At 41.4% G+C, this 25,219-nt stretch overlaps 2 protein-coding genes and 1 long non-coding RNA gene across 6 annotated transcripts in view; 2 read left to right on the top strand and 1 right to left on the bottom strand.

Moving 5' to 3' along the window:
* The first annotated feature begins 22 nt into the window (after positions 1–22).
* Positions 23–9,892, top strand: LOC126500709 (activator of 90 kDa heat shock protein ATPase homolog 2). 4 transcript variants are annotated; one of them, XM_050140822.1, is made up of 9 exons: positions 23–223; positions 1,132–1,247; positions 4,816–4,901; positions 6,277–6,391; positions 7,388–7,476; positions 8,204–8,317; positions 8,645–8,746; positions 9,234–9,285; positions 9,381–9,892. In XM_050140822.1, the coding sequence occupies exons 1-9, from the start codon at positions 144–146 to the stop codon at positions 9,551–9,553; spliced, it is 927 nt and encodes a 308-aa protein (XP_049996779.1). In that variant the 5' UTR covers positions 23–143; the 3' UTR covers positions 9,554–9,892. The 4 variants fall into 4 exon arrangements, with proteins under 4 accessions (XP_049996779.1, XP_049996776.1, XP_049996777.1 ...); XM_050140819.1 differs by having other exon boundaries at positions 24–223; positions 1,132–1,322; XM_050140820.1 differs by having other exon boundaries at positions 25–223; positions 1,132–1,322; positions 8,210–8,317.
* Positions 9,867–25,219, bottom strand: part of Usp34 (ubiquitin specific peptidase 34) — a 204,573-nt gene continuing 189,220 nt past the window's right edge. Inside the window, 9 exon segments of the mRNA XM_050140825.1 lie at positions 9,867–11,344; positions 11,564–11,723; positions 12,617–12,760; positions 12,881–13,021; positions 14,547–14,626; positions 22,519–22,642; positions 23,623–23,747; positions 23,864–23,968; positions 24,909–25,016. Of these exon segments, the coding sequence (XP_049996782.1) occupies positions 10,737–11,344; positions 11,564–11,723; positions 12,617–12,760; positions 12,881–13,021; positions 14,547–14,626; positions 22,519–22,642; positions 23,623–23,747; positions 23,864–23,968; positions 24,909–25,016 (1,595 nt within the window). The 3' untranslated portion in view covers positions 9,867–10,736.
* Positions 14,633–20,727, top strand: LOC126500716 (uncharacterized). Its single transcript, XR_007591408.1, has 2 exons — positions 14,633–15,467; positions 16,454–20,727. It is a non-coding gene; the product is annotated as an uncharacterized lncRNA (long non-coding RNA).

Here is a 25,219-nt window from a genome sequence, read left to right as displayed (position 1 = left end):
GGCAGGCCGGGGCCGGAGCGGCCCGGGGCGGGGACTTCTGGCACTTTCTGGGACCTGCGGGTGTGGGGCTCGCCAACCTTCAGGCCGGAAACCCGCGCGTACCCGCTACCGGCGTCCTAGTCGTCTGCGCCGCCTGCGCCGTCATGGCCAAGTGGGGCCAGGGGGACCCGCGCTGGATCGTGGAGGAGCGGGAAGACGGGACCAACGTGAACAACTGGCACTGGTGCGGCCGGCGGTCGGGCGGGCGGCTGGGCCTCGGGCGCGGGCGGGCTCCGGGGAGGGCCGCGCGGCCCTGCAGCACGCTTGCCCCTGGCGGGAGACGGTTCTTAACTGCCCTGGCCTTTCGGCTTCAGGATCCTCCTGAAAGTTGGGCCAAGCCCCACGAGGGACTTCTGCCTCACCCCCCGACGTCTGTGCCTCGGTCGCCCTTCTCCAGGCCCTCCTCGGGCTTGAGCTGCGTAGTGCGCGTGCGTGTGTGCCGAGGGATGTATCTGTGTGCAGTTGGAAGGGCAGGGACTTGGATCTCACTTTCTTTGCTTTGTCTCAGTTTGTGCTAGCTACCTGCCCCCTTTGTGTCTCTGGAATACCGGGAGATGCCTGCTTCTCTGACGGGCGTTGGGAAAAGCTGAGGCAATTCCCAGGGCAGAGCCCGGACCGCACCAGTAGATGACTTGGCTATCCTGAAAGAATGATGTCTAGTATTCTAGGCTAGGCTCCGTGGCTAGGACACTGACTTCTCACAGCCGCCATCCATCCCTTCAGATGGGAGCATTAGGGAGAGTGTATAAGATAAATATGGGAAAGCTCAGTAATTGATACTGTGATTAAGGTTATTTAAATGACTACCACCATTCCAGATGGCCTCAGCCCATCCATTTCCTATGGGTGAGATTGCTGGACTCTGATTCCCGGGGCCATTGTTTTTAAGATTGCCCATTTAATATGATGAATAATAGTGTCTTAAGAAACAGAGCAGCAGGCTTAGAAGATACCTAATAGAAAGCTAGTCGGAGAAGCCCATTTGCAAGTGGGAGGCTGTGTGAGTAAAGGCTCACCTGGTCTGGATGGCGTCTGGCTGGGCAGATGGAATTCACCTGGGTCATTCACCCGTGTCTTTCTGTTCTCTGGCAGGACAGAGCGGGATGCCACCGTTTGGTCCAAGGGGAAGCTCCGGGAGCTCCTGGTTGGCATTGCTATGGAGAATGAGGCTGGCCGGTGTGAGATCAGTGAGTTGAAGCAGGTGGAAGGTGAGGCTTCCTGTAGCAGCCGCAAAGGAAAGCTAATTTTCTTCTATGAGTGGAACATCAAGCTGTCCTGGAAAGGTAACGGGGGTCCTGGCAAGAGGCAGGCTGGGCAGTTTTTCCATTTAGTTAGCAGTTGAAGTTCTTGGTGTTCAGGTGCATTTGGAGTTGGCGGGTCTGGAAACTGCACTTTACCCAGCACTCCAGCTGAACCCTGGTTTACCAGCTGCTGTGACTAGGGTGTCCTGGAGCTGCGGCTTGCAGCACCCGTCCTCCACAAATGCTTGCTCCAAAAATTCTTAATTATTGAAAAATGTTAAAATTATTTGTGTGTGTGCGCACAAAGAGTTGTGTGCCACAGCATATGGGTAGAAGGCAAACATCTTGCAAAAGTCCGTTTTTCTACCATGTGTTTGTTCTCCAAGGATTGAACTGAAGTTAGCAGGATTGATAGCAAGTGGTTTTACACACTGTGCCTCCTTGCTAGGCCACCCTTGGGTCTTTTTAAAAATTATATGTATGCATACAATGTGTGTGGGGGCATGTGTGCCATGGTGGGTCATATGAGGTCCAAGGACACATTTGTGGAGTTGGCTCTTTTCCTCACCCCCTTTTTTTTTTTTTTTTTGGTTCCAGGAACTGAATTCAGGTACGAGGTTCCAGCAGTAAGCTCCTTTACCCACTGAGTTGTCTTGCCAGCCCATCCCTTGGGGTCTTTAGCTTAAGTTTTGGCTTTGTGGATTTGCCTCTGACAGTTCATATAGCTAGAATGCAATCCTATGTAAAGTTCCCTGACACTCTTTTCATTCCATGTTGTACTATGTTTCAGTATTTTATGCTTTTTGTATCTATTGTGTGCATAGACCACATTTTGTCTGTGCACCAGTCGGGGGCATTTTTGTTGGCGGTTTTCTTATCTTTTCCAAGTTCTACTAGGACACTTAACTTTTGGGTCAATACATGTTGAATCAGACTCAGGAGCAGGAAGAGGACAAAACAAGAGATTTGGTTATGGAAGACTTCACTATGCTAAAAATTTAGGTCTCTGCTGGGCAGTAGTAGCACACACTTTTAATCCCAGCACTCAGGAGGCAGAGGCAGGCAGATCACTGTTGAATTCAAAGTCAGCCTGGTCAGCCGGGTGGTGGTGGCGCACGCCTTTAATCCCAGCACTCGGGAGGCAGAGGCAGGCGGATCTCTGGGAGTTCGAGACCAGCCTGGTCTACAAGAGCTAGTTCCAGGACAGGAACCAAAAGCTACAGAGAAACCCTGTCTGGGGGGGGAGGGGAGGGAACCTCTGTCTAAATCCCCCCCCCCCCCACGCACACACAAAGGAGGAAAAACATTGGGTGTCTGTCCTGGAGTTGGCTCCTGTCTGTGTAGTGTGTGACAGAGAGGAGCTCATTAGGCTGGGCTGATGTAATTGTGCAGGAGTCAAGGAAGTTTTTCTTTTTTGTTTTTTTTCAAGAAAGGGTTTCTCTGTAGCTTTGGAGCCTGTCCTGGAACTAGTTCTTGTAGACCAGGCTGGCCTCGAACTCACAGAGATCCCCCTGCCTCTGCCTCCCAAGTGCTGGGATTAAAAGCGTGTGCCACCACTGCCTGGCTTCAAGGAGGTTTTCAAACATCAAAGTATTTCCAGAAAATTTAAGTTAGGGCTAGCCTGAGCTACATAGATCTACTTCTTAAAAGCCAAGAACTTTGGGTGTAGCTTGTAATGGAATGCTCGCCTAGTGTACAGAGACTCTAGGTTAGATATTAGGTGTCTGACTATTAACAGTTGCTTCCAGTTGGGAGTTGCCCTTAACTCTTTTGCTTTGGCTGCTGCTAGCTGGATTGTAGCAGGACTCAGGAGTCTCGAAGAGCCTCATGACCTGTATGTAGCTCTTCATTTCCTTGGCCCAGACAACCCCATTTTTTTCCCTGACAAGACAATCCTCATATCCAGGAGGGTTAAGAAATATCTATTGCTGCCATGGAAACAGTCTTTGGTGCAGAATCAAGCGTCTTGAAGGTCCCTCTGAAGTGGCCATCATGGAGCTGAATCTGCTGACTGGTGCTCCTGTTGTCTGTGTGTGGAATAAGACCTTCTTGAAGCTCATTATCTCTGGGCAGTTCCTTGGGGGTGGGGTGGGGTAAAGAAACCAAAGTGGGCATGAAGCCATGGGACCTATGGCTGCTAAGGGCAAGGGCAGGAAGTAAAGGCAAGTAGGCAGGCCAGTGTCCTAAGGACCTCATCACCCTTATTCTACTCCTTGGCACTTCCCTTGTAAGTCAGCATCAATCACATGGGCATCTCAAGTTGAAGAGGTAGATGGGGATCTGGGGCTGACTTCTGCATTTTGGCATTTCTGTCTCTTACATCCACTCCCTTCAGAGAATCTAATCAGAGTAGCACTTCTGGAGCCTCGGCTCTCTGTCCAAGCCAAGGGAGGGCTCTTCTGATATTAGGCTTTGCCAGTGTTAGCGGAAGATGTCCAGAGCCTGTGTGTACTGCAAGTTGGTCTGCACCCTTCTGCAGTCAGGTCCATGTCTCACAACTTTGATGAGTCTGGTGTGTGTTGTGCTTTGAAAAATAAACAAGAGCTGGGCAGTGGTGGTACACGTTTTTAGTCCCAGCACTTGGGAGGCAGAGGCATGTGGATCTCAGTGAATTTGAGACTAGCCTTGCCAGCTTTTTTAGTCAAGCTACAGAACAAGTTCCAGAACAGCCAGGACTGTTGCACAGAGAAACTTTGTCTCAAACAAACAAAAAAGTATTCCAGGCCCCAGAAGGCATGAATTCTGGATTAAGTTAATATATGAGATTTACCAACCAACAAGTAAGAACAAACCTCCAAGCATTTGAAGTTGTTACATATATGGTCAGGCCTCAGAAAATCAGTCATTTTTAATGCCTGTGTGACATAACTCAGCTCATAAAGGACTGGAGAACAGCCTGTTATGGGTGGCAGCAATGAAATTTCTGTAGGTTATGCCTAAGTGTGGCTTAGTGTGTCTCAGTGTGGCTGTTTCTAAACGTTGTTCCAGGTGCGTATCCCTGCCTGTGAGCCTGGTACTCAAACTTTGAGTAAAATTAAGTACTCTCTGCTTCCCCAAACCAGTATAATAAGAGTGATACGCAGTTCAAACAAGAGGAGGCCTCCAGGTCTAACCAGGAGCTGGCTGCAAGGACTGCCCACTGTGTCTTTGAGGATATTGAAGCTTTAGTGTGGGAAGAAATACAACTTCACCAAGGCTTTGCCAAGCCATAGCTTTTGAAGCTTTCCGTGGTCAGAGCTCATTTTCCTTCTGTCCCTCTCTCTCCACATGTCCCTTTCTGCCCACTTGGGCCCTCTATTGCCTTATTCCCCTCAAAATAGCCTTTTTTGCTTGTCATGGCAAAGAGCACTGGAGGACAAGGGAAGTGGGTGAGAAACGTGTTAGGGCAGCCACCTGTCTTGGTTGTTCTCTGATGTGGCCCTAACATCAATATAACACCGTGGAAGAGGGGTAGAACCACATGTGGGCTATTCAGTCAGGCAGAGGACTTTTAAATAAAACTAGTCATTAACTGTGCCCATTTTGCTCATTTTAGGTACAGTTAAAGAATCTGGCGCAAAACACAAGGGACTGATTGAGATACCCAATCTTTCTGAAGAGAATGACGTTGATGACACTGAGGTATTTGCTGGAGTTCTCCTTTTTAGTCAAGCTTCTGCTATAGGTGGTGGGCATTTGCAGACTACTCCTCTGGATGTGTGGGTCTATTGTGTAGGTGTGAATTCTGGAGGCTGTCTGCCACTGCACTCTGGGTGTGTAAGAGGTGGAACAGAGGTGTGGGGAAAGGAGGAAGCCCTAGGAAGCTTCAGGCACCCAGGGCCAGGTGTGATGCCTGGGCAGGTATCTGACTGCAGCAGCTGGCTTTCTCATCTGTGTAGTTAATTTATCCTTCAGGGATGTATTCAGGTAGTGCTCAGACCACTTGCATGACTTGCTCAGTGTGACTGTTCTTCCCCTTGGTGTGACAGTTCTCAGCCTTTAGCTATACTCCCTCATTGCTTTTAATGAACCACTTACTTTTGAACTGCTGGCTTTCTTGTCCCCCACGAGGAGCTGGCTCATTCCCATGCTACTTGACTCTCCACATTGTCACTGTTGCACAGCAGCTGTAATTTCCAAAGCTAGAGACACTGGCAAAGCCCTGTCTCAGCTTTATAAAGTGGACCTGTCGCAGACTTAGCTTGCTCCACTCGGGTGCTGTAGTCTCACCACATAGGGGTCAACAATGCAGCTTCCTGGTGGTCTAAAGGTCTGTCCTACAGTAGCATCTGGCCAAGCCAATGCCAGATTCAGATGCAGCCCACTCCAGAATTACAGGGACCTGCTGTAGTTTGAGACCAACACCTTTTTGCTATCAGAATATCCAGACCATTTAACGCATCACTGTCTCCTTTCTGTTGCTTTCCTCTTCCATTTTTCCTCTTTCAAGGGCCCAAGGTCAAGTTATATGCGAACTTGATTTTCTTGGGTGATGGATTTGGGTTTGTAGACAAGCGCTGCTTTACATAATCAAATTAATTTCTCTAGTAGCCACATTAAAAACCAGATAGAATAATTAGAAAATTTTAACCCAGTATCAAGTAGAGAGTTAGTATGATTTTAACATGTAATTAGCAAATAATTGATGAGGTATGTTACCTTTTTTTTTCTGTATTAAGTCTTTGGAGTCTGGTGTATTAGTTTTTATAACATAGTTCAGACCAGGCACTTGTTAAATGCTCAGCCACAAGTAGCTGCCATACCAGACCTTCTCTAGATAAAGCCACAAGCAGTTTATTTATAAACTCCTGTATTTAGACAATTTCAAAGCAAGTTAAATGTTCATCTTCTGTACAGTTCGCTCACAACGTGGCGGCCAGTACTCACCTAAAAATTCTTAACTCCTCTGTGACTGCGACCACTTCCTTTCTCTCCCACAGTTGTTCTCAATAGGATCCAGTGTTGGAAGAATACATTCATCAGTTTTTTCTTAGGTTTTTATTCTTCTGATTTGCAGGTGAACGTGAGTAAAAAGAAAGGAGATGGGGATATACTGAAGGATCTTATGAAAACTACAGGCACCGCCAAGGTCAGGGAGGCCCTTGGAGAGTACCTGAAGGCACTGAAGACTGGTAAAGAAGGCATCCCTTGTGAACCACAGGGTCCCTTGCTGTTTACCCAATTATGTTTTGCATGAGGGCTGGACTCCCAAGGCAGGCTCCTGAAACACCTTTAGACTGCAGAATAAGTTGTAGTCTGGGTGTTGGAAGCTAGTTGTGGGTAAGACTAATAACCGCCACTTGTCAGCAGTTTCCTGAGCTGGGCATGATGGCACACTTACTGTCTCTAAGCATTTGGGAAGCTGAGGTAGGAGGATGATTGCAGGTTTGAGGCTAGGCTGGGCTATATAGTGAGACCTTGTTCAAAAAAGAAACCCCCTCCCCAACGGAATAGTTTTTGTGTAATTACTTGTTTAATGTCTGTCTTCCCTGCTAGACTATATGCTCCATGAGGGCATGGAAGGTGTCTCATATTTTCAGGAATCCATGTCACCAGTCTAGCACAATGCCTGGCACATAGTAGGTGCTTAATAAATCTTTGCTGAGTGAATGAATGTATGAATGAAAGTGACCAGATATTACAGGTATCGATAATACCTAGATAATCCCTATATTGTACAGAAGCGAGGGTATTATTTTCTCGTATTAGAGATGAGAGCTGGGCAGTATCCAGCAGGGCTTTCTCTACAATTCATCCTTTAAGCTTGCTCACTGACTGTCCAGGTACTGGCATACACAGGTTTGGGGTCAGCACTAGTCCCACAAGACTTCCCAGGCATGAAGACTGGGTGAGAATAAGCTTTTAAGGGGTAGTGCAGAGTAGAGACCATAAACTACTAACAGTTAATGTACAACCTATTTAGAAAAGAACTTGTGAAAAAAATTAGCATTTTAGAGGAATGCGGTAAAGCAAGGCATTGGAGCATGAATAAAAGGGCCTTTGCTAGTAAGTACCAGTAATACATGTAAGAACATGGAGTTATTTTCAAGGCCACAAAATGTTCTTTTGAAAAAATGCCAGTTTAGATAAAGGAAGTATGTTAACAAAATCTTCCTATTTACTTATAGAATTTACAGCAGGAATGATTTTACCAACAAGGGCTGTAACAACCCAGGAACTGACTGTTGAGAGGACACTGGCTGAGAACTCTTTGCAGGTATGAGCCTGGTGGCTAAAGTGTAGTAAGGATGCCTTAATGACTTTCCAGACACCCTTTTGATACTGGGTTGTAGATGAGGAAAGGGTTTTGATTTACACATTTCCCCTTAAAAAAGATAGTGACATCATTTTATGGGATTGCTTTTTTGTGTTAAGTGTGAGGGCTGTCAGATGCTGGGCATGCTCCCTACCACAGAACTCACCTCTAGCCTGAGGTTCTAATTCTTGATGGATGAGAACACTAAACATAAATTATTTTTAAGTCATTGGTTGATAGATTAGCCTAGACTCATGGTGATTCTGCTTCAAACTTCTGACTGCTGGGAGTGGAGGTGTGAGCTATCATAGCCAGCAAAAGCAAGTGACATTTAAGCTCATATATTGTGATGGAATAATGTTCTGTCCTGACATTAGGATTTAGAGTTGGTGGGCAGGAATATATGCATGGAATTCACAACCTTATGGTCTGGTCATCTTTGACCCTGTTGTTTTGTGCTGGGTCCCTTTGTACATGTTTTGTGCTGGGTCCCTTTGTACAGAACTGAGATCAGAGGTGTTAAACGGCTCCTAGCATAAAAGCCAGCACTGCTGGAGCAAAGAACTTTAATGCTGTTCTTATGCGAGTGGAGGCAGCAGTGTGCAACTTGTAGGATTGACCTTGTAGGAATCCTGAGGTTCTCTTCTGGTATGCTCCCCATCCTCTTGAATCTCTTTCTCATCTTGAGGTGCAGGCTTCTCCAGTGGCACTGGGTGTAAGGATTCCCACTGTAGCTTTGCACTTGACTGAGCTGTTTGACACCACAGTAGAACAGCTGTACAGTATCTTCACCGTGAAGGACGTAAGTAACTCTCTGAGCTACTCTACCAAATGAGGTTTGTAGCCATGTCACAGTCTGTTTTTGAAGGAAGGGCTTCAGGGACATTGGTGATTGAATAACTTGAGGGTACAACAATGAGCACTTGTGGGCTGTATCAGCAATTGGGAGATTTTATGTAAATTTCCCTTCCCTCCTCTATAAAAAAAAGAAAGCTTTGATGTCTAACAATTAAGCAAAACCACACCACTGAAAAATGCAGACCTGGCATATAAGATGCTGGTATATTCCTCACCACATGCACAGGGTGACAGCATGTGTTAGAATAACATGTCTGTTTTGTTTGGCTAGTTGGTGCAAAAATTTTCCAAATCTCCTGCTGTCTTAGAAGCTGAAAAGGGAGGGAAATTCCAGATGTTTGATGGGAACATCACTGGAGAATATGTGGAACTGGTAAGTAAGTAACTACAAGGTTACAGTGGTGATAGGGGGCAATTGTTGCTCCTTTCACTCGTTATTTTTAATTGTTTTAAAGCTTTTGGTGAGTTCAGTCTCAAATTCTTTAATAAAGTTCATTGTAGAAAAGAAAATATATATATATAATGATAAAGTCAAAGCCTTACTTTGATAGTAATTCTACAAAAATAGCGTAACACGCTCTATTCTGCCTAATATTGTTTTGGAGGCTTCAAGCTCCCCTTTCTACATCATTAAGGGTCCAAACTGCCAGATATCAGTGGCCTTTTCCATCAGTTCTGTAGCTACCAGTTATTACCATAGCTTTGTCCTTGATGTGTACATTGATGTGTAAATTGGAAGATAGAATTGTATGCTACTTGTTGGTTCTAGTAAGAGGAACTTAACTTGAAAAGGGTTTGTTTCTTCTGTTGTATTGGGCAAGTTTCAATAAATGTTTTCTGAGAATTGTCTTTGTTTTCAGTTAACAAACAGGAAGATCATCATGAAATGGAGGTGCAGGAACTGGCCAGAAGGTATGCTGTGTGCACTTTATATATACCAGCAAACTAAAGCTGGGATACAGTTTCTTCTTCTTGGTATAATAAGGCTCCTGGTTTTATTCCCCCAGAACACTATGCAACAGTTGCATTGAATTTTGTGCCTGCTCCAGGGCAAACGGAATTACAATTGGACTGTAAAGGAGTTCCTGTCTGTAAAGAAGAGAATACAAAATTCTGTTGGCAGAAGCAGCACTTTGAAGAAATAAAAGGTTTACTTCAGCTCACCACCCAGAATGCTTGAATTAGTTAGGTTTTATAAGGACTTCCTTTTGTAAGCAGAAACCTGGCCTGTTTACTTACCTCTTCTTTCTTCCTCAAAGTCCCCTCCCCCAAGGTCTCTAATTTATTTTATATTGGATGAAATTAATGAAACTACAGAATATAAGCATTGCTTGATGTATTCTAGACTCTGCACTGAGTAAAATCAGGTGTCGTCTCACCTTCCATGGGTGTTCCTTTCTGGAAAGTAAGTGAAGTCCAGTTCCCCAAGCTAAAGCTGGTCCCAACATGCTACTTCATTGCTACAGTTGATTTAAGCTTAAGAGAAATAAATGGCATGTTATACTATTCTTTTATTCTACTCCAGTTTTCAAGATGTAGTTCTTAGGAGTGGTGTTGTGGTGAGGGCTAGTTGGCTGCATTGTTACGCTTTTCTGGCTTTCCTTGGTGAGACATCCACATGGTCAGTTCCTGTTTTGGACTGCTGAGGGACTTCTCAAACAGCAAAGCAGAAGGCTATATGCTTCCTGTCTTCAGTCTGCTCATGGGCTGGCTGTCGTCCGAGGGAACTGAAACAACTTATGTAACAAAGGCATCACAGTCAGTTTAAGTACACAGAAGAGGCAGTCATTTCAATAAAAATAAAACAGTTATTTTTACATCAAGTGTGCTTTATTTCCTCCACAGGTATTCTGTTAAATAAAGCACCATTTATATACTGCCAGGCCACAGCTAAAGAGGATTCTTTACAGAATCAAATTTCTTGTGGTTGTTCCGTATACAAGTAAACTTAATTTTGATAATAAGAACCACAGCGATCAGAGGCAATCTGCCTCTCTTATTTTAAGGTACAAAACTGGCACAGAGGACACCATATTATACACAGTAAAAATGCTGTAAGTTTAAATTACATTGTACAGGGTCAGAGCCCTGATTCTCCCAGAAAGCCTTATTAAATGAAAGCCACTACAGTGAACTCTTAATTACATAAAACATATCCATTATCTGATTGCCCTTTAGAAAGTATACAGAAGATGCAAGGTTTTCTCATCTGGAGTTCTGCCTGACCAAGAATTAAGCCTATAAATCTATCTTGCCATTCAAGCAGAGAGCACTGGACAAACTGAAGCACAAAACAAATAAGCAAAATTTAGACAAACGGCAAGGGGGAGGGGCACTTGAAAGTAGACATGCCACATCTAATGTCAAGAAGCAGCTTGATTTCCTTTGCCAGATATCCTTGTGACCACATGGATTGTTGATTCAATGGTCCTACATAGGGTATCTAAAATGTCGTGTTGCTGCACGTGACTAAAGAGGCCTCTGGAATGGCCACAACTGAGTGATAAAGCAGCTTCAGGATCCTGGGAGGACAAAGCTTGACCATCACAGCTTCTCAAATCAGCTAAGTCAGATAAAACTGCGGAGATGGAAGTAGAAGGGAATTCGGATTCATCTTCAGCTAGTGTAGTATCCTTGGAACAGTGAAGGTCTTTAAACTCTTTACAGTCATCAAACCTGCCACTGTTTGACTGTTCCTCTGCATGCTGCGACCGGATATGTGACCCATCTTCTGAAAACGAAGATAGGCCTTCCATCCGATACTCTTTGACAGAGCCATTTTCAGGGGAAGGAAGGTCTTGCTCCGTCCCTGGATCAATAATGGATGAGTCTCTTGTCTCATTGTCTGAGGTGCTAGTGGGGGTCAGGACCTCCCTGGTATCTGTTTTTATGTCGCCAATGCAGCTGTCTACAGTGTGCTCCTCATCGCTGCTCACACGCCTTCTTTTAACAGGAGTTGCCCCTTCATCATCTGTGGGGGAAAAATACATAAAAACAGAATCTTCCTCAAAAGATTAAAATCCTACTGGGGACAATTGTGAGAAGCCAGTGTTTTGTTTCAGTCTTTTTACTAGAGGTCGAAGCTGAGGGCTTGCAATACTAGTCAAGAGCAACCACTGAGCCATACCTCCAGCTTGTCATCATCCTTCCAGCCCCAGCCCCAGCCAATGACTTAGTTGACAAAGCTAACCTTTAGTTTTTCTTTCTTTGGCTTCTTGCTCTTGGAGTGAGTGTCTCTGCTGCAGACAGGTCCTACATTTGCTCAGAAGCTCTTGCAGAGTTGGGATCAGAGCTGGGTTTAACTGTTTGGGAGTGTGTACTGACAGGAGCAAAGCAAGTGCCCTCAGGTCCTACAGAAACCCAGACAGGAAGAGTTCAAATCCTAAAGGCAACATTTAGACAACTTCACAGTTAAATGAAGATGTTTATTTCCCAGGAATCTATTAGCACGTTACAGTATTCCATCAGTTTATAGCATTGTTTCATTTTGTGCCTATGTCAAGTATGAAAGAATAGACTCTTGAAACAGAAACCAAATAATGCAGCTTAGGCTTACATAGTGATTCAAATAATACTGTAATTTCAAATAAAATCTGGATTTGATTTCATAGGAGTCATAGTTTCTCAAGCTCAGTTCTGTCTCCATAAAAGTAAAAACAAAACAACAAAAAACCCTGCATAGCTTGTAAGCATCTTATTCATTAGGGGCCTGCGGCTGGATGATAAGTCTGCATGTTTCCAACATGTTCCATTCTATGGCTGGCAGAATCTACATAAACATACTCTCTAGTCTTTGCTGCTTTTATAATCATAAGTGTGACTGTTCTGATTACTTGGGAGCCACAGATAATTCTCCCTCTCTCTCACACACACAGCAGAGATAAGGGACCTATTCTGTTTTTGACAGTCATGCTGACCCTGATTGGCTTGGAACTTGTATTCTAAGGCTAGTGTCCAACTTGCCAGTGATCTTCCTGCCACTGCTTCTCAAGTGCTATGATAAGTATGTGCCTATAATCAGTTCTTTCTGGTCTCGTTGCCCTTAATATATCGAATGCCATTTGGTTATATGTTCTCAATAATGGAAAGTGTGCTTTAAGTGTACATAACACAACAAACACTTAATTGAAATAGTTTTCTTCATACGTGATCCTTTTTAACCATTATGACTTTAATGTTTAAAGAGGACACATACAAGAGCTGATATTAAGGTGAATTTTGAACTTCTTGGCACAGTTCTTACCCCATTTAAGGAAGCACTTGCTTTTGAAATTTCAACACGGTTGGTAAAATCTGATTGTAGGTTTTGATACTGATTTATCAAGTTTGTGATAAGAGTGCTGATCAAACTAGCACAGTTTGCTTCTGAAAACACTTGACTTTGAACCTAGAAAAGAACACATATTTTGCGTATGCACACATGCAAGGACAAGTCTTAAAATTCAAGACGAACATAATAAGCACACATTAATTAAGCAGAAAAGGCATTTCAGAACTACATACATACCTTTAAAAGGAAATGTGTCATGAATGTGTAGACAATATTGTTATTTAGGAAAGTTCTTTCATCCATTAGGATACATTTAATATACTCTGCAAAAACAGGATCTTCACACAGAAGCTTGATGCAGTTTTTTGACATAGTGGACTAAAGTGGAGAAAAACACAGCAGTTAGCAGCTGGGGACTTGGACAATGTTCAGTTACAGGTGGAACTGTAGCAATTTGCTAGAGAAAGACAATGGCAAAACTCAACGTGTTCTGTGTGTGTACTTGTTTGCATACATATGTGCCTGTCCAATGTCAGAGGTCAGAAAAGGGTGTTGGATTCCCCATTAACTGGAGTTACAGTTGTTAGCTGCCACATGGGTGCTGGAAATTGAACTTGGGTCCTCTGGAAAAGCAGCAAATGCTCCTAGCACTGGCCATTCCTCCAGCCCCACCCAAACAACAAATACTTAATGTAGCCTTACCACCCAGCACAGAGTTAAGGATTAAAGAACAAGCCTTAAAGAATAGAACATGAATGTTTTAAGGGGACAATCAATGGATAGACTTAATAGATAACCAAGAAAAGACAAATTTTAAGAATTAAAATACAGCCGGGTATGGTGGCACAGGCCTTTGATCCCAGCACTCAGGAGGCAGAGGCAGGTGGATCTCTTGAGTTTGAGGCCAGCCTGGTCTATACAGTGAGTTTCAGGACAGCCAGGACTACAAAGGGAGACCCTGACTCAAAAATAAACCAGAAAGTCATTTTCTGAATGCCAGTCATATCAGCAGACTGGGATCAATATCTTTCACAGATTCCTATAATATTTTCCTGTATAATAATAATTAAAGTTCTTTGTAGTAATAGTTCAGAAACTTTTGCCCAGCAGTCGTAAGTACTACCACAAAAACTGACATTCTTCAAAGGAACAGATGATGCTCTATACAGTCTCATAGTTTGGGGCAGGAAATAACCTTTATTATGGTAATGCATGGTAAACAATTGGAGATACAACCAGAGTTTATGTTCGTGGGAATCTTTTAGGCCATATACAAGAACTGAGACAAACCTTAAATTAGACTAACCTGGCTAATCTGGCTTTCTTCACAAATTCTTCAACATCTTAACAAGCATTACTTAAGTGTTGATGTGCTGGCTTTAAAGACTTGGGTCCTGTTATGTAGCCAAACTCTGGCCCTAAATTTGTGGCTATCCTGCTCAGCATATGCTGGGGTTGCAGTTACAGGCAAGCATCACCATGCCTGACTGGAGGTCACTCTGAAATGAAGTGGGTGAGGGATTTTCTGTTCTATTTGGTATTAGCTAAAACTGTCCTGTTCTCAGTGAGATTCTGAGACCCACAACCAGGCAGAGTTAAAGGTTTCTGTTGGAGATGTGTGAAGAGTAGGGTGGAAGGAGCTGGGAGGGCTATATGAGCTTGCTTCCTCCACTACCTCAGGGTTTTAGACTTTCCCAGAAGCTATGGATAAGAAATCCAAGATAAACATCTTATTTGGAATTCCCCTATACAAAGTGTGAGTTTGAATGAAATTCTAGCAGGTAGTAATTCCCTTAATTCTACAACATTCCGAATTTCTAACATTCAGTTTTTATTCAGTTGTTCTAAAAATTCCCGGTAATCTGGCTGGATGAGATCAATCATGTGAACCCATTTGCTTTACCTGAGTCTGGCACAGCTCAGTCCAAAGTTTGGGGAACAGTGCAAGATGAAGTGGCAAGCCTTCATAGGCAACCAGGACACCTAATATTTGAAAAATAAAAATCAGAACAGGTTATAACTATGTTATACAGCTGAGTTACTGAACTGCAGGTACAATACTGTCAGCTATCTCTGGTTTCAACTGCATCTTCTCTGTATTCTTAGAAATATATACAACACGAGAGAACTCACTGCAATGTTTTAAGCACTGCAAAAATCGAGAATGCAGAATTGTGAATTTATTTATACACCATACACCTCATTCCCAGAAGTATCTAAGACAACAACTTCAGCCAGCTCTTTATTTCTGAGTACTGAACTTATCTGGGGTTTTCAAAGTTTTCTTGGACTAAGGAAATCTTTAGACAATTTTCCAGGCTTGTTACAGGGGTGGGGAAGAAGGTGATGAGAACTGCATTCTAAAACATCTCATCTCTTCCCCTTTTGTTTCTCTGTGTGCCAGGAAGTAAACACTGCTGAGTCAACTACTGTCTTCTTGCCTTGTCCTCAGGACCTTCTAGGTAGATAAGATTTGGGACTGTCCATGCTGTTAGGACTTCTCTGTGCGTGCGTGTGTGTATGTACATGCATGTGTGTGTGTGTGTGTGTGTGTGTGTGTGTGTGTGTGTTTTCCTGGGGTGTAAAACTAAGGGCTCAGACACATAAACTAGATAAGACTTTACTACCCAGCTACAGCCCAAGTTCTGAAACTTCTAATTTCAACCTCTTCTAGGTGTCAGATTTTCATACATTCCTCCTCCCCTCCATCCTCTCTGCCTCTCTTACAGAAACTACAGTGTCAGCTCCCTCCATAAAATGTTCTACTTCTGCATCTCTCCACTTTCAAGAATAACATAACTACAGAGAAGAAACAGGATATAAGGTATCTTCCAGTTAAAAAGTATGGGCTGGGTCAGGAGTTCACAAGATTTTCTATAGAGAGCAAACAGTAAGTATAAGCACTGTGGCTACTCAAGGCTGTAAAGGCAATGCCAAACTGGCAGATAGAGCAGCAACTAAGGTTGACTAGCTACAAGCAAATCTTAACAAATATTAAAATTTGAATCACAAATTTCATGTGTCATAAAACATTCTAATTTCCTTAGTATGTAAATATGAAAACTACTCTTAGTAGGTAGCTGCTGGCTTTTAAGAACTATTAGTAGGTGGGTTGTAGTTTGCCAGCTCTTGGGTTAGACTAAGGCTTTGAGATCTTTAAACAGCAAATTACACAGTTAGGGATCTCTTTCAGAATGAAGCCTACTAGTCCCTTGTTAAGACAAGACATTGCTCATCCTCTCTAATTATACTAACCTAAACTAGATGAAGCAGGAAGTATTTATCATAACACATACAAACATACAAGCCATCAAGTTATGGCTCCAGGAAATGGTTTCTTTAGTCACATATTCTTTCATTGTAACTGGTCACAAAATAAGGGTTCACCCTTGGACCAAGTCTGACGCCACCTGTTTTATGGTTGGGTGAGTTGGGAATGGCTTTTTATTTTTATTTAACATTGACACCATGGTCTCTTGACACATAGCCAAAGCTGGTCTCAAAACCCACAATTCTCTTGTCTCTGCCTCAGAACTGTGGGATTACAGGTGTTGAACTCCTAAACCTGAAAGTTTCCACATTTTCAAATGTTGATAACAAAACATTAAGACAAAGAACAACAAAAAGTCCAAGACCACGTGACCTACAGATGCAGAGCCTCTTAGTATATCCAGCTCTTCAGTCTGCCAGTAGTCAAAAGTCTCCAGACTGCTGCTCGGATATAAGTCTGTATTATCACTAAAGTTTTCCTTAACTTTTTCTTTCTTCAATTGTTCCTCAAAGTAAAATAATCCTCCTTCCTTTCAACAGCTACAAAATGCCAACATTAATCCCTACAACAAAGCAACCCTGGTGATGTCTTGATATTAAACCATGTTTAAAAACAAGAGGGAAAGGAACATTTATTGACACCTACTATATTAGGTATGTCAGATAAACACATTAAAATATCTCAGCTTTGAAAAGTATTACTTTAATTCTTATTTTATTTTTTCTTTTGTTGTTGTTATTGTTTTGGTGGGGAAGCAGGGCAACAATTTTTGCTCTTTTTCCTAAGACGTTCTCATGCAACCAAAGTTGCCCTTGACTTCCTGATGACCTTGCCTCCAATTCCTAAGTGGTAGGGTTGCAGGTGTACGCCACCATGCTCAGCTTGTTTCTTTTCCTTGAACAGAGTTTGTAATAGTCTCCTAATTTATCTCAAAGCCTGTTAGTTACATCTATCCCACATTTATCTAATTCTAACACTAATATTCTTTTCATTAATTTACATTTACTCAAACCCTCTGGTATCATTTTATGATCTTCACATTTACCTGTACCATTGCTTAATTAACATAATACTTCCCCTGCCACACTGTACAGGGGCTTATGCCCAGGGACTTTAGCATGCTATGTGGGATGCTCTCCCACTGAACTACTTCGAGCCTTGTTACTTTTAGATTCACCAACACTAGCAGCATATTAGCTTTATTTTAGGCAGTGCAGCACTGAGGGAATTAGTTTGAAATACTATGTAATACAGCAATGAACATAGATAATTACCAATCCAAGAATGTTTCCTAAGCCAGCTCATATAGTAAGCTCTAGACAACGCTATGCCAACCAGGGGGAACTGAGTCACCTTCCAGTCCTTCAAATTCCTTCACAAGTTGTTTCCTTTGGACAGAAGGTTATTCTGAAGCACCAGGGTTTCTGAATTTTCTTGCAATTTCACAAAGCACTGGGGATGAGTGAGAGGCCAATATTCTCTTAACTGTACATACACTTCCTCAATACCTATGTCATTCACTGGGTATAAAGCACACGGAGAAGCAGTCGCCCAACTCTCAGATATACTTCTTTATCTTTTATATATTGTTTTTGTGTGTATGTGTGCACCTGCCCAGATTACAGAAGTAGACATCAGATCTCTTGGAGCAGGAGTCACAGATGGAGTGGGTTTTGGGAACAGATCCCAGTCGTCTGTATGAACGACATGCATGCCCTCTTAACTGCTGAGCCACTTTTGTCAGTCTCGGGTGCACTTCTAGGCTTTCCCTCAGTAAATAGAATGGCACACCTAAAATGCAATGGATTCTGTAAACACTTAAATTTCTTTATCCTGTGACTTCAGGCATCTTTAAGCAAGGTTCATACTTTGTCCCATTCCTCACTCAAAAACATCTCTTTTGTCAGAGAACCTGAGACTGTAGAAGCTTTTATATGGTTTGTCAGTAAAAGAAACACCTTTCAAGCTGCTTCTGTAGGGAAATGTTGTTTCAGAATATTTAGTACTTCCAAGATTGCTATGAAAATAAAATATTTCATATACTTATTTACTTATTTTGGTTTTTCGAGAAAGGGTTTTTCTGTAGCTTTGGAGCCTGTCCTAGAACTAGCTCTTGTGGACCAGGCAGGCCTCGAACTCACAGAAATCTGCCTGCCTCTGCCTCCCAAGTGCCCAAGTGCTGGGATTAAAGGCGTGCACCACCACTGTCCGGCTCATATATTCATATGTATATATAAACCAGTCACAGTTTCTTGGAGCTGTTACAATTCTGAGTGGTTTTCTATAGTAGTGTTATTCCCACACATCATTATCTTAAGGAAGTTATGGCAACAGCTAGTGGATAAACGCCCATGAACAATGTTCTACTATGAAATAATCAAGATGCTGTAGACTATAAATACCAATATCTAATCAAATTATTCTTCTAACTGCATACCTACTAGCTAACCTACTGTAGCCTTCTTTGTAGGTTACAGAAAATGTGATGGCCCAACTCTGGAATATTCAGACACCCATGTCAATTCTTCAGGCAGATGAACAAACTGGCAAGCAGTTTAAAATTGAGGTTTTACATGTGATTACTATGTGTAACAACATATGGATTTGTTTCTTGTGGACTGGTAAAGCCAGCTGTGGATCTGCATTAGATATCAGGTGGTCTGAAATACATTCAGCTTTGGAAGCCTTTAGGGAAAACAGCCATTTTCAGTCAGTAACACTATACTCTAAAGAGAAGCAGAAATCAGTGTGCTTTCTATATCATGGATTTGTATATGGATACTATGAATTTGAATGTTTAATTTAGTCAATTAAAGAAATTAGTTTTAGGGGCTGGAGTTCAGAGCACTTGTTGCTCTTACAGAGGTCTAAGCATCCCACTATGAACATGCTGACTTAAAAGCACCTAGTCCCAGGGTTCTGTCTACTGGCTCCCCGAGGCATCAGAAACACACTGGTGCACAGAAAGAAATATGTAGGTAAATGATCATACACATACAGTACAATAAGTAAATCTTAAAGTGACCTTCACACAGTTTTGGCTACATGTATGGCACACTTCTCTAATTCCAGCAGTACTGCAACAGCAGCAGATGAGCTCTCTGAGATGCCAGCTTAGTCTATACTGTGAGTTTGTTGGTAGCTAGAGCATACAGTGAGACCCTACCTTAAAAATATTTTGTTTTTGATTTTTAGTTTTCATGACAGGATTTCTGTCACTTTGGAGCCTGTCCTGGAACTCGCTCTGTAGACCAGGTTGGCCTCGAACTCACAAGACATCTACCTGCCTCTGTCTCCTGAGTGCTGGGATTAAAAGGAGTGCACCACCCCTGCCAGCTGCTTTTTTATTAATGAGAGCAGGCAACTTCTCACATGGTTGACACACACTTTTGTGTGTGTGTGTGTGTATGACAGAGCTATTCATGTCCTGATTTTGCTTAGTTTCCATTTTACCGAAGTCTAAAACCATTTTGTGTTTGTGTTTATCTGACAGCATTTTCCCATTAGCTACTTTGTGATTTTTGTTTGTGTTTTGGAGACAATGCTTCACCATATAGCTCTGGCTATCCTTGAACTCATAAATATCTGCTGGGATTAAAAACATATGCCACCATGCTAGGCTGCTAGTTCATATTTTAATTTACAATGTTTTCACAGCTACTGTTAACAATTTGAATATTATGTAACCAAAAAAACCTTTTTTTTTTTTCTTCCCCAAACAGGGTTTTACTGTGTAGCTCTGGCTCTCCTAGAACTGGCTCTGTAGACCAGGCTGGCCTCAAACTAACAGAGATCCACCTGCTTCTGCTTCCCAAGTACTACGATTAAAGGTGTGTGCCACTACTGGCCAGCTCAAAATTTCTTAAGTTTACTGTTCCTGGTTTTTATGTCTTGCGAAATATGGTCTCTGTGTGTGTGTGTGTGTGTTTGTATGCATATTTGCATATATGTGTGGTGCAAGTGCACCTGCTTTTGAGGAGGCTGCTAGGGGTCCTTCTCTATTCACCTCCACTTCCTGTCATCCCTCGAGTGAGGCCAAGGTCTCAAGCAGCCCAGGCTGTCACCAAACTTGCTATGTAGTTATCTTGAGTTCTCGGTCTCTTTGCCTGAGCTCCCAAGAGTATGGACCACTATGCTGTTAATACCACCAATGTTCTATTAATTGTATATTATCTTTCTTTGTTTGGTCACCCCCACAGGGTTTTGCTGTAGCTTTGGAACCTGTCCTGGAACTAGCTCTTGTAGACCAGGCTGGCCTCGAACTCACATACATCTGCCCGCCTCTGCCTCCTGAGTTGGGATTAAAGGTGTGTGCCACCACTGCCCGGCTTGGATATTATCTTTATAGCTACTAAATATGTGCTTTTGTTTGGTCTTTTTTGCCATTGTTTGAATCATTCTAGTTTACTTTTGTAAAAGGAAAGAAAATATATTTACAAAATGAAAGTAAAAAGACATGAAAGTAAAAAGAATGAAGTTGTGGTAGTATACAGGGATCCAAGTGTTTTCTTCAAAACTGGCAATCAAACATAGGTTTTGAGAAAGATCTCACATATGGTAACAATATGTTAAGTCTCAGTTTAAACTTTTCCTGAAAAGAGTCCTATGTATCAGAAATTACCAACTCTCCTCACCACTGCTGTCACTAGTGGGTTTTGTCTTCTAGAGCCCTTTCCTTGGAAATAGTTGTCTTGGCTATAAGATTAATTAATGTTAACGGGGCATAATTTTCCCAGACATCATTGCTTTTAAGTCTCTGTAATCAATTTTCTGCATTAGTTAGGAATGGACCAATAAACTTTCAATTTCTTGCTTTGTGGTTTGGGTTTGTACCTAGCTTTGTTGTAACAGTCACCATTTGGCTATTTAAATTTAGTTTGGCTGGAATTACATAAAACAGTTCCTTTGGTCACAGTTTGCATTTCTAACCCTTCCAGCATGGCTAGTAACCACCATGCCCTGAATGACAGCACAGTTGGGAATATGTGCATCTCCTGAAAACATTCATCAGACTTACACAAAAACGACGTTTTTGTAGAATAGTGTTCCATGCTATGATGGCGCTGATTTGGTGTATGATGTTTAGTGTGTTCTTTCTCCCTCCCTGTTACTTATGCTTGTTTTTGTAGACAGCTTAACTCTGTAGCCCACGTAGACCTTACAAGTCTGGCCATCTTCCTGCCACAGCCTCCTGACTGCAAGATTACAGGTGTGGGGATTCAGGCATGAGCTACCACATCCAGCTACCCTTCTCCATTCTTAATTCCCATGAAAGTATATATTTGTGTTGACGAAAGAGAAACTCAAAAATGGTAGAACATTCATTACTTGGTCAAAATTGTCCACCTATCAAGAACAGCTCTTCACATAGTTTGTAATAAATTATATAAACATGATTACCTGGAAGTTCTCCAAAAGTTAGCATCTTTGGATACACCTCTTATCTGAGCACAAAGGCTACACTATCAGAACTCCTGATTGTTCTTTTACACCTGACAGTTGTTATTGCTAGACTGAGACTTTTACCAAGTGTCAGAGCCCAGATGCACAATTCTGAAACAGAGAATCTGCAGATATCCTTACCTCCCCACATCTTGGCATCACCCATAGACACGTAGGTATGATCAGCTAATGAAGGAACAGAACAGCCTTTCAAATCTGAAGATGCTCTGATCACTTACCAATAAGATGATTTTTTTGAAGAGGAGTTATCCCTGACAGCTGTAACCACTTCCTTCTTCCTTGGTAATGAAATCTATGGTTGGATCATATCTTTTGCCCTACCTGGAATGGACCAATATCTTTTCCATAGAAAAGGGAGTTGTTGCTGAGATGTAACACAAAAAGGACTTAGGGGTATGGTAATAGCCTATTTCTTGATCTAAGTGGTAGTTTCATAAGTATTACTCCCCACATTCTGAAATGAAACTATAGAGACCGGAGAGGATTCTGGCCCATCCTTGATAAAATTAGAAGGCAGGACATATAGAGCTTCAGAACTTCTAGGTCCTGACCTTGGAGAGAGGTATTAGACATCTGTCAAGTTTTTTTCTCCCCTATATAACTCACTGAAGGATTTGTTTTCTGTTGCTCATGATGCTCCTTTCAAATATGTCTTCTCATTTTATGACACTTACCGCCTAGTCACTCGTATATGCACCTCTGCTTCACGCTGCCAAGCCCACTCAGCTTTTCTGGCACCACCAGCTCCAAAGCACAGCTGGCACTAAAGATTTCAACTCACCCTCAAGGGCCAGGGAAGTGTGTCTCTAACTTTTCTCCCTACGCAACAGCAACACAGTTTTGTTTGAATTCTGCTGTGAAGATGATGGACCTGGGCTTCTGGGTACAGAGTGATGGTCAGCCCTGCTCCTGCTCTATAATAGGCCAGCTGAAACTCTGGGCAGAACTATCCAATGGAAACCAGTAAGTTGGTGTTTTCTTAATAAAAATTAAAATATTCCCAAGGACACTAATTAATATTTTTAAACATTCACTTTAAAAAAGAAAAATATAAAGGGACTGTCATATATTTTTCCCCTTCCTGAATGGCTAGGGGCTTAAAATAATTCAGTGGAATTTACTGCTCATCTTTTATACTTACTCAGCTTAACTAATGTTTCAGTAAATTTTTCACAGTTGATTGCAACTCGGCATAATAGATGGATGAACTGATGATAAGAAAAGAAGTAGTCTAGCAGCATACGATCATAAACGTCATCTTTGCCCTGAAGGTTAAAGATGATAAAATGGTTGCACTTAAATTGTATAATAAAGAGCATATTTTGTGCAAATGTAATAAGATTAAGTAAAAATCTAATTAAATCTTTAACTTCTATAAGAATCTAGTTTTAAATTCCAAATTTCTAGTGTTATTAAGATCATAGTTGTCTTAGGTTTATTGTCCGTGTGCAAATGCTATCAATTATAATTACCCATCATTTCTATATACTTTACATAGAGTAAAAGTACTGAGATTTTAGCATGTGACACTTTAGCTCTATAAACATATCAAGAAGAATGAGTTATATTTGATTTTTGAAAGATTTGAGAATATTTCTATAAGGGTAACTATAATGTTAATTATTTTTAATATTTTATCATGAAGAATTGTTCAAATATACTTCAGATCCAAAAAATAGTAGGCAAGAGAGAGTGTGGATAAAGGTGTGGGTGAAGAAAGCTGAAGGGGAAAAATGTTTTGTTTTGTTTTTTAAAAAAAAGTTAAAACTAAGATATGTTAATATAGCTTGTCTCTGTAATTTAGGATTGACACTATTTTAGAATAAGCATTAGAGAACAGGAACCAGATGATAAATCTATCAAACAGTTACATTAGGGTAGGCTAAGGAGAGTATGATTAAAGGGACAGTAGAAGAGGTCTTGATTATATTGCCAAATTGAAAACATTCCAAGTACCTAATTTGATTTTTGTATATTTAGATGCAGGATACAGCTATAATTTAGCCTAGTAACAAACTAAGGTTTACTATTAAGCTATTTTTTTTTTAAAGAAGAAAAAAATCTTAACTTGTGCTTAGTGTTGATTTTGCAAATATCAACATTTCAGAGCACTTAAAGGAAAAAATCCAAATGAATCTAATAATAAGATTAATGAATCGTTCACATAAATCTAACAGACCGCCAGGGGGAAATCTCAGATTACCTTGTACTATAGAAATACGGTTTTCCTGGCATCCCAACATACCTTACTGGTTTCCACCATTGTGGGCAAGAGGCACATATTGAGTTCAGGGCGCGGAGGCCGAATATTGCTTTTCCCTCCTATTAGCTTGATATTTTCTCGACAAGGGAAATAAGGTCCAAGAGACACTAAGACATTAAAAGTGTACAATAAGAATAAATGGAAAAAATAAATCTCCAAGCTTCAGTGTGCAGAATGATTACATGCCAACCATATTCAAGTATTATGTTAGATAAATACGTACTTGGGATATTACTGTGATGGTAAGTACAATGGTTGTGTTGCAGGAAGGGAACCAGAGTATGAAGAAAATCATGGGGACTCAAAAGAACAAGTTCCTTGAGGACATCTGAAAATGAAAACAATTTAACATTATCAAAACACTGCGGGTTACTACTTTTGATCTCTCAAATCCTGATGAAGTTGTAGTGTCCTGAGTACTACAAACTGTTGAGCTTCTAACATAAGGGAAAAACTGCCTAATGCACAACTCTGGATCAAGAGCTATGATAACCACAGCAGAGGGTCAATGTACTTAAAACATGAATTTAAAACACTATCACTAATCTCCCTATTTGCCTTGCTTACTTGTAGACACAGTCTAGTCATATAGCAATACCCTTTATAAAGTCCATCACAATAGCTGATAATCTGCTTTCTGCTGTTGAAGTTTACAATATTGGCTAGACTGATTCTCACTTACTAACTACACAAAAGTAAATCTCATGCTCGAAAACTATTGTTTATGCTATTTTGAGAAACTACAGTTAACAGTCTACAATGCTCACTACTTCAAGTGGTTCCTAAGGTAGTAAAAAACTTCACTCTATATTTAAATGAAGATTCTTTTAACAGCTATATTTTATCATTCTGTAAGCAATTAGTCACAAAGGTGTTATACTCAAGAGTCTATAAACAGTTACTGAGAAGTGTTTTTAAGGCTAAAACTCACTGTGAAGAAACTAGCACTATCTTTTACACTATGAATAACACTTTGTAAATATTAACATGATTCTACCTTGTTCATACAGTATCACAGTTTATTTAGAGGTGTATGAAACCTACAATAGAGACCCAGATAGTCTGCCCACAAACACATTTAACACTAGCATGTTCAGAAACAACTTTTCTTAGGACCTGCTATTCTGTATGAATTATACAGACGAGTCACTGTCTTCCAAACACTATAAATGTAACCTCACAACTCACAGAAACAAAACAAAAGAAAAAGCCTAACAAACAAACACCAGATATATTTGCCTACAACTTTTATTTTTCAAGCAACTTACCTATGCAAGCATTTCTTAGTTCTGGAGGGCTATAGGAATTAAGAAGGGTTAGAAGTTTATGGGCAAATTCAATTCTCTCCTGCCACTGGATTAATGCCTGCTTCACATCTGCAAATATAAAAGCATATATAAATGGGCTTTTGAATGAGCACAGTTCCCCACAATTTTTGTTCAATTTGTAACCTCTATTTGAAACACCTCGAGTTTCAAATTAATTACATAAAAACATGCTTGGTGAAAGCTAAGTGGTTAATTTCATGAAATCATGAGATTGCAACATTAAACCTCTCTCTCTCTCTCTCTCTCTCTCT

Source organism: Alexandromys fortis, unplaced genomic scaffold (genome assembly GCF_014885135.2).
Source record: "Alexandromys fortis isolate MF-2015 unplaced genomic scaffold, M_Fortis_MF-2015_v1.1 scaffold_7, whole genome shotgun sequence".
Taxonomy (NCBI): domain Eukaryota; kingdom Metazoa; phylum Chordata; class Mammalia; order Rodentia; family Cricetidae; genus Alexandromys; species Alexandromys fortis.
Note: the sequence above shows the minus strand (reverse complement) of the source record. Positions and strands in the feature narration are given on the sequence as shown.